Here is a 9,619-nt window from a genome sequence, read left to right on the forward strand (position 1 = left end):
ACATAAGTCCAATAACAACGCTTATTTTCTGTTAGAAGTGTTTAAACAATTCATACCCAGTGAACACAACCCAGGAAAGTAATTCCACATAACCGTTCACATATTGAGTCTCACACCAGGTTAACAGAAAGGTTGCTTGTTCGAATCCCTGAGCTGACTAGGTGAAAAGTCTGTCGACCTTGCCCTTGAGCAAGGCACTTAACCCTAATTGCTCCTGTAAGTCGCTCTGGATAAGAGCGTCTGATAAATTACTTAAATGTTAACTGCCTCACCGCCAATCATTGATTAAGTCTGACAGTGGGGTCCGGAATTATTGGATCCCTTGATAAAGATGAGGCAAAAAAGTGTATAAAATAAACTGTAAATTAGCTATTATTTTTTTATTTAACCTTCAATTAGGCAAGTCAGTTAAGATAAAATTCTTATTTTACAATGATGGCCGACCCCATAACCCGGACGATGCTGGGTCAATTGTGCACTGCCCTATGGGACTACCGATCACGGCTGGTTGTGATACAGGATCGAACCAGGGTCTGTAGTGACACCTCTACAGTAGCACTGAGATGCAGTGCCTTAGACCGCTGCGCCACTCGGGAGCTTATTACGACTAATACAATTGCTCAGAGAAAGAGATTTAGTTTAACAAGTAAAATCAACAACACAAATATAGGGGTCAAAATGATTGGATCCTGTTTTCAATACCCTAGCACGCTCCCCTTGCAAGGATAACGACTGAGCCTTTTTCTAAAATGTTTTATGAGATTGGATAACACATCGGAAGGGATCTTAGACCATTCCTCCATATATAATCTTTCCAGTTCCTTGAGCAAAATAGCGCTAACACCGTAGGGATGAGGTATGTTCTGCATTGTTCTTTCGAAGGCCAAACCCACCGCTGGTGGGCGTGTCCAAAGAGCTCTATTTTTATGTCATATGACCATAGCACCGGTTCAAATACAAATGCCAACGCCGTTTAGCAAACTCCAAGCTTTGCTTTGGTCAGATGACATGAAATACATTGTCAGAAAATACCTCATCCCTACGTGGTGGATCTTTGATGTTATGGGGCTATTTCCACTGGTCTTGGGGCCCTAGTTAAGGTTAAGGACATCATAAACTTGACCAAGTATCAGGACATTTTAGCCAAAAACCTGTTTGCCTCTGCCAGGAGGCTGAAACTTGTCCGCAAGTTCATCTTCCAGCAACACAATAACCCCAAGCACACATCAAAATCCACAAAGAAATTGTTAATTGACCACAAAAATCTATATTTTTCAATGTACCCCATTGAAAACATGTGGTTTGAATTGAAGAGGGTAGTCCTTAAGCGCAGACGAAAGAGATCCAAGGATCTGGAAAGATTCTATATCGAGTAATGGTCAAAGATCCCTCCCAATGCGTTCTCCAATTTCATAAAAGATTTAGAAAAAGTCTGTGCAAAGGGGGATGGTGCTGGAGTATTGAAAACAGGGCATGCAATAATTGTGTTTTATTTTTTTGTGTTACTTGTCAAACAATGAGACCACATCATCTAGTATAAACAAATTTTTTATTTAGCTCAGTATTAGTATTTTTTTACTTTAGTTTTTTTTGCTCATCTTTCTCAAGGGATCCAATAATTCCGCACCCCAGCGAAAATACCATTTACCTTCCACACAATCAGTGATGAGTCTCACACCATATAACTGCCTCTTTAATAGCATTGCTACACATCACTTTAGCCGTTTCTCTCGCCAAACTTACCCAATTCACCCATAAGAAGCGTACAAAAATGATTGCACGTCAACTACCTTATCACAGATTCATAAGTATTCGTGGGCATGTTAGTTTGTTTCTGTTTTTTTATCAATTGACATACAAAAAAAATCCCCTTGTATTATTTAAGCTTTCTTTTTCTTCTTTTGAATGGCTCAAGAGAATGAGCCGTTTGAGAGCCATGGAGTCATTGATGATTGTTGAACAGTAAAGACGTATACAAAAGAAACTCATTTGTTCCTATGCGGCCACGTAAAAACATTGGCTTAGTAGGCGACCCCATACTAGTAGGGAGTTAGCGACCCAGCACACAACACAAGGGCTGCTTCCCAAAATGGTACCCTATTCCCTTCATAGGGCACTACTTTTTACCAGGGCCCATGGGTCTCTGCACAGTGTAGGGAATAGGGTGCCCTTTGGGACGCAAAGAAGTGATCCGGTCTGGCCTCGTTTCATGCCAACCCTGTTCCCCTCTTCCCCCCTTCAACCTGCCCTCCACCTGGCTCGTATTCATTAGGCCCCAAACAGAAGAAAACTGACTAAAACAGAGAGGGGACAACATGAACTTGTCCAATAAGAAACACTCGTTTTAGTTAAAAAACAGAACAGAATAGTCTGATGCAGAAGAGAGCCTATTTGAGACGCCTACTGTAGCTGGAGAACAGGAGCCAGAGGCCTTCAGTTCTTTGTTTGCTGTCACCATCATCACAGACAGACATGGATACCCTATTCACTATATAGTGCACTATATAGGCAACAGTGCCATTTCAGATGCAGACAGAGCTAGAGAGAGAAAGAGAGCGAGTATGAGAGATGTACCAGTCCTGTAAACACTGCTGCTAGTCCGTAGCAAAAACGGGAAGCTCTCGTCTGCACTGCTACGATGAGCTCTTCTTCCTCCTCTCCTTTCGTCCCTTCCCAAATATACCCTTGTACCCCTACCACCCCCCCTGACCACCCCAACCCCCCCGGGTAGAGCCTCAGTACATCTTCTGTCGACTAGGCAACACTGCCTCCTTGAGGAAAGAGAAGATGAGCAGGATGCCAGACCTCTTGCCCCTCTTGCCCTTGGTGAAGTAATTTGAGACCACGTCATCTGGAGAAGGAAAGAGAGGAGAAAAATTCAACACATTTCAACTTTATTTATCTAACCAGATAAGTTGTTGAGAAAGAGAGTTAAATAACTTTTAGTAAAATAACCTGGTTGGCTAAGTGGTGAACAACTGGGGGGGAATGGTACCTGAACGTGCTATATCTGAGTGGGGTCCAGAAGGGAGAAAACACAATTTAACTGAACTAGTTTTATAGGAAAAACGTACTTTCATGGAAAACGTTTTTCATTGTAATTAAGTGTGTGCCCTACTCAACACGACCAAGTATCCGTATCATAAGGCTCTGGTCAAAAGCAGTGCACTACACAGGACATTGGGTGTCATTTCAGACTTAGCCTTAAGAGCTCACCCCCTTGCTGCATGGTGGACGGAAGCACGTTCTCTCCCGCCGATAGCGACACGAAGAAGGAGAAGGGGATGATCCACAGGCAGATGGTGAAGTACGCCAGGACCTTCAGGGAGAAGAAGATATGGAGTTGAGGAGAGACGGAGGTGAAGAGAGGAGCTACAGGGCCAGGAGTGATTCCTGACAAGGAAATACTCTGCCTTTAGAGTTTACGACTAGGGCTCAGAGTTTTTCGCTGATCATAGCAAAACACGTAGCCTATAACTACTAGGTCCTAATCAGTAGACGGCTGTTCTGTAAACACCGGCCTGAGAGGCTTTGTATGAAGGTCAAAACAAAAAGCAGTGACTTTGTCACGTACAACAGAATCAGTGTTCAGAGAATACAATAATAAATCAGTGAGTCCTCGATCTTTGAATATTACCTTCATTCAGTTTAAATATTCCCATTACACATAGCAACTGTCTTTGCCCTAGGTGAGGTATTTGCAGGGTTGGGGAGTAACTGATTACAAAAAAAAACGGTCTTCTTATGAAGGGGAAAGTAATCCAAAAGTAACTGCAAGTAATCTGATTACGCTACTGAGTTTGTGTAATCCATAAATGATGTTACTGATCACAATTTTGGACAGGTAACTAGTAACTGTAATGATTACATTTGGAACGTAACCTACCCAACCCTGAGTATTTGAGCCATCACTCATATAGTTCCATTATGTCATTTGCTAAGTAAATAAATGATTATGTACCCTGCAATACTTTGCTCATAAGAGCTCAGGAGTAATCAACACAGATTAGGTTTACCTCAGAGGTGGGTAGGTGCGTGTGTCCTAGGCTTACCTCTGAGAAGGGGTAATACTCTTCAGCAAAGTACTGGAAAGCCATGTAGTGATTCAACACCACCAATACTGAGAGAAAGAGGGAGAGCGGGGGAGAGAAAGACAAATATGCAGGAGGGATGAATACAGTGCATTTTAAACAGTTAAATTAGGCCACATGATCAGGGAAGAAACTCCAGGCCCTGCATATTATCGATTGGCGTTTACATCTAGAAAAGCTATCGCTACTATACACTTGTTCCTGCCTCAGCTGCTGCCTGCCTCTGATGCTCACCACAGGAGAGAATGAAGTTGGGTGAGCTCAGCAATATGTAAGGGAAGGTCTGCAGGAGGCCAAAGTACACCAGGTTGGTGAAGAGACCACAGCCCATCATCAGCCATGGGAAGCCATCAAACAGGTACAGGCCCGTCAGCACACCTGTAGAGAACTAAAGTACAGTACACAGAGCAGGGGTGTTAGTAGTACTACTCCCCTCTGCGGTATAGGATGCATCTGAAATGCCACCCTATAGTGCAATATTTTTGTTCATAGGCCTCTGGACAAAAGTAGTGCACATTTTGAATGCAGCCTAGGACATATGGGAATACTAGGTCACCTAACAAGTAAAAAGGGGAGGAGGGGAGAGTTGTTCAGATGAGATGAAAGTACAAGTTGATGACCAAGATATTTAGGCTGTAAGACTGATCGGTTACTATAGAGGGGTAGCTCTTTGAATTTTTACACTGTAGGCCGAAGTGTTCAGGGAAATGATCGGTCAAATTCACTGTGTTAGATATCATCCAAGAGAAACTACTCACCAGTATCATGTACTTTATTATTCGACTAGTGGCAACTGTGTACTCTTCTATTAGTTCTGCCAAATAATACAGGCCAGCAGCTGGGGGGGGGAGGAGAGACGTACTAATAAATCAAATAAAAACAACCAACAAAATGCATTTACCAGCTTGTCCATAGACAGCACTGTGACATACAAGGGATGAGATTGATTGATGAATAAGTAAACAACATTCACGGCAGTAAACACACAAACAAACACATATATACACACACAAGACCCAAAATAACCCCTGAAAAACTGAAGGTAGCCTAGACAGAATCAGACATTTACTAACATGCTTCCAGAGAAGGCTACTTGAGGCAAATACACTAAAACAAGTCAGAACAATTACATCAAAGAGAAGGGGGTGACAGCACACACACACACACACACACACACACACACACACACACACACGAAGGATCTGCATCTCGTCACGTAAGGCAAAGTACTCCGGACTTCTAAACACACAGAGTGAGGAAATCTGGACAGAGCGCTGTGCACTTTTGAACCCTATGCCCAAGTGCCGGTGGAACTCATAGCGAGGCATGACAGGCAGACATTTTTATTCATTTTTTATCCCGCATCGGACAGCTCCCTCTCTTAGTTCTACCACCTCACTGCCTGCAGTGCAAACTCACTCACTGTCTGAACATGAGATTCAAGAGCTGTTTTGACACACATTCGCATTAAATCCACAAGGACTATATTCATTTACCAGTTATTGGTGATTACTACATTATTGCTGATGACATTAGTTGCTAATATAGACACGCCGGATAATAAGTGACAGCTGTCCAATCAGATTGGATTTTAGGATAAAACTAAACAGCCTGTGACAAAAGTTGACTCGCTTGACTTTCAAACTAGTATTATCTTCTAAGTTTACAGATGCACATGCGTTTAACACGTCAAAAATGTGTCGAATTTGTCAACCCATCTGCACAGCTAAACATACTAGCACAGTAGACTGCTTTTAAACAAGGGCATAAGCCAGATGACTTCTACCCCATTCATTCATAGACACTAACTGCTTTAGTGCCTATTGACTAGGATTTGCCAGGGTGCTCAATATTATCATGATACTTAGGTGCCGATGCGATATGTATTGCAATTCTCACTATTCTAAAAGGTATTGCGATCATCAAAAATAATGTCCCGATATCAACTTTTTTCCCATATCACTAATATTGACAATAGTATCTTCAGAAAGGGGAGTTTTGTTTCCTCAAAACATTAAACACGCATCCGTTGCGGTACGGTTTTGCAAGCATAAGGAGTGTATATTCATATACACTAAATATTTTCATAAAGAAACTGATAAAACACAGGTGCAAAATCAAGGTGACTTACAAAGATGAGGACCAAGAGCAAGAGAGGGAGTGCGGTGATGTAGTGTCCACTAAAGAATCATTGTGGAATCTAAAGACACATATCCCAAAAGCATGATGGTTTACTTACTACGTGCAAATGCAAAAAAAAAAAAAAAAAAAGGAACGAGGTGTGTAGCTAACTAAGTCATTGTAGTAAAGTATTTATAAACTAAAAATCAGATCTCTTAAAAGTTGTTCATTCTTGTTCTATTATCTATACAATAGCCCATAATTGATTTTGGCTCAATAGGCCTGGCGTTATTTCCACTTTCAAGGTGTTTCCCATTTTTGGATTATTTTGCATAACCCTTTAGGTCTACCTATAGAAAAATGTAAAATAAAACACTGCATCTCTGCCCAGCCTGCCAATAGAGGCCCAAAGGGTGTTTTAGCATCCCCAGTGACTCTGCAAGAGCAGAGATGATATTCTTCACCGCTAGCCTGTTCTCCAAGCACCAACACATGAGCCTGAAGCCACAGACTCTGGCCAAACTCGTGTTTCTAAAAATTAATTTAAAAAGGCACTGTAGACAGAGCCTAATAATATAGGCTAAATAATTTATTTTCGTTACATCTTAGGCTCCCTGTCTGGCTCCTGACCTATTTAGTGTGTTTACAGTGCATTCGGGAAGTATTCAGACCCCTTGACTTTTTGTAACATTTAATTCTAAAATGTATTAAATTGTTCAGCCTACATCTACACACAATAACCCATAATGACAAACCGTTTTTTAGAAATGTTGCAAATTTATAAATTTTTTAAAACTGAAATCTCACATTTACATAAGTATTCAGACCCTTTACTCAGTTGTTGAAGCACCTTTGGCAGCGATTACAGGCTCGAGTCTTCTTGGGTATGACTCTACAAGCTTGGCACACCTGTATTTGGGGAGTTTCTCCCATTCTTCTCTGCAGATCCTCTCAATCTCTGTCAGGTTGGATGGGGAGGGTCGCTGCACAGCTATTTTCAGGTCTGTCCAGAGATGTTCAAACAGGTTCAAGTCCAAGATAGCCATTCCTGCGTTGTCTTGGCTGTGTGCTTAGGGTCGTTGTCCTGTTGGATGGTGAGCCTTCACCCCAGTCGGCGGTCCTGAGTGCTCTGGGGCATGTTTTCATCAAGAAGCTCTCTGTACTTTGCTCCGTTCAGCTTTTCCTCGATCCTGACTAGTCTCCCAGTCCCTGCCGCTGAAAAACATCCCCATAGCATGATGCTGCCACCACCATGCTTCACCGTAGAGATGGTGCCAGGTTTCCTAAAGACGTGACGCATGGCATTCAGGCCAAAGAGTTCAATCTTGGTTTCATCAGACCAGAGAATCTTGTTTCTCATGGTCTGAGAGTCCTTTAGGTGCCTTTTGGCAAACTCCAAACGGGCTGTCATGTGCCTTTTACAGAGGAGTGGCTTCCGTCTGGCCACTCTACCATAAAGGCCTGATAGGTGGAGTGCTGCAGAGACGCTTGTCCTTCTGGAAGGTTCTCCCATCTCCAAAGAGGAACTCTGGAGCTCTGTCAGAGAGACCATCGGGTTCTTGGTCACCTCCCTGACCAAGGCCCTTCTCCCCCAATTGCTCAATTTGGCCGGGCGGCCAGCTCTAGGAAGTCTTGGTGGTTCCAAACTTCTTCCATCTAAGAATGATGGTGGCCACTGTGTTCTTGCGGGCCTTCAATGCTGCAGAAATGTTTTGGTACCCTTCCCCAGATCTGTGCCTCAACACAATCCTGTGTCGAAACTCTACGGACAATTCCTTCGAACTCATGGCTTGGTTTTTGCTCTGACATGCACTGTCAATTGTGGGACCTTATATAGACAAGTGTGTGCCTTTCCAAATCATGTACAATCAATTGAATTTACAACAAGTGGACTCCAATCAAGGACGATCAATGGAAACAGGATGTACCTGAGCTCAATTTCGACTCTCATAGCAAAGCGCTTCTTACATTCACCTTTTCACGTCTTTTAACATAGTTTTAAAGTCACATGGGTTGGTTTCAATACCTCAAAACGAAATGGTATGTCCAGATAGTAACAAAAATAGATGAGTGTTGGCTAAATTGTGAATACGATTAATGGCGCGGTGTGCAAGCGGGATTTACGACCACTCAACTCCGCTCGCATACTCTGCTTGGAATATAGGAGTAACGTTAGGGCAACGGTCGAACAGTTAGTTACGTGCCAGACATTTCTATCCAACTATTGCGTAATACGATTGGCTTTACAATAACGTTAGTTTGCGATTTTGTAAATAGCAGTGTTGTGGTAAAGATACTCGCTAACTAGTTAGTTACTAGTAGCCCCTTACACAACAACCTGCAATAGGTATGGACCAGCAATAGGTAGTTAACATTGGATAAGCTTTGTCACCAGTTGCAGGTTGGATGAAACGCCGCAGGTGAGACAAGATATTACTGTAGTGATTACAATGATCAACTTTGCACGTGAAAACAAGTAGATTTGGTCTACTCTCTTGGTTGGATTGTGAATCACAACTAACTAACGTTAGCTACCCAGTTGGCTGTTAGCTCACACACTAGCTGTAGCTAGCTAAGGGAATTTGCCACACTACGTTATGTGCATAGCATTGTTAACTAAATTGCTACTATTATCCTAACTGGCAAGTTAGTAAAGTTTATTTTGCCACATTGTTGATTGTCACTTTGCTTGCACCCCGAGCCCAGGCCGAATTGACATGCATCAATAGGCTGGGTGTGAAAGAAGGTAATGTGGCGATGCTAGCTACTGTAGCTAACTTCAAAAAGTAAACTCACCAATTGCTAGTGTGATGAAAGATATCTGTATCACCAACGACAGCCAACTTAGTAAATAAATAAACCACATCTCGTTTCATGTAAAACAACACACATATATATTAAAAACAAAAGTGACAGTAAGTGCTGTGAAATAATTTAACTGGTGGTTGGTCAAAGTTCCTCCCACTGGCAGTCGGACATTGAGGAAGGCGCTGCAGTCTCCAGGATTCAGTGTGCCCCTGTGGCTACAGCGCCAGTTATGGTCGGAGGAACTCCAGCACATTTGGACAGAGGGGGAGCTGCCTGCGCTCTGTAGTTTACAGCTAGAGCTGGAATAGATGATCAGAAATGAATGTGCTGCAATTACCTGTTGGTCTTCCAGGTATGCTGTAAATGATGAAATAACAGTAGAATAGTGAGACTGTAGTAGAATTAATAAGCTACTTTATTTCTGTTGATTTCATCACACACACACACACAGAGAGACACACACAGAATGGAGTAGCAACATTATTTTAAAATCCTACACCTTTGAGATTGAGGGGCAAAAAAAACTATGAAAAATGTATGCTGAAAGTGAAAAGCAGACCTTTCTAGTAAAGGAGCTAAATTAAATAAATATATAAAGA

At 42.3% G+C, this 9,619-nt stretch overlaps 1 protein-coding gene across 2 annotated transcripts; it reads right to left on the reverse strand.

The window, feature by feature from the left end:
* Positions 1-1,532: 1,532 nt before the first annotated feature.
* tex261 (testis expressed 261) lies at positions 1,533-9,279 on the reverse strand. Of its 2 annotated transcripts, none has more exons than XM_071333524.1 (6): positions 9,009-9,279; positions 4,850-4,929; positions 4,326-4,479; positions 4,053-4,120; positions 3,217-3,319; positions 1,533-2,851 (listed from the first exon to the last, which is right to left on the reverse strand). In XM_071333524.1, exons 1-6 carry the CDS (start codon positions 9,076-9,078, stop codon positions 2,736-2,738), a joined length of 591 nt encoding a protein of 196 aa, XP_071189625.1. In that variant the 5' UTR covers positions 9,079-9,279; the 3' UTR covers positions 1,533-2,735. The 2 variants fall into 2 exon arrangements, with proteins under 2 accessions (XP_071189625.1, XP_071189623.1); XM_071333522.1 differs by having other exon boundaries at positions 2,693-2,851; positions 4,850-4,952; positions 9,009-9,184.
* Positions 9,280-9,619: the final 340 nt, after the last annotated feature.

Source organism: Salvelinus alpinus, chromosome 11 (genome assembly GCF_045679555.1).
Source record: "Salvelinus alpinus chromosome 11, SLU_Salpinus.1, whole genome shotgun sequence".
Classification (NCBI taxonomy): Eukaryota; Metazoa; Chordata; class Actinopteri; order Salmoniformes; family Salmonidae; genus Salvelinus; species Salvelinus alpinus.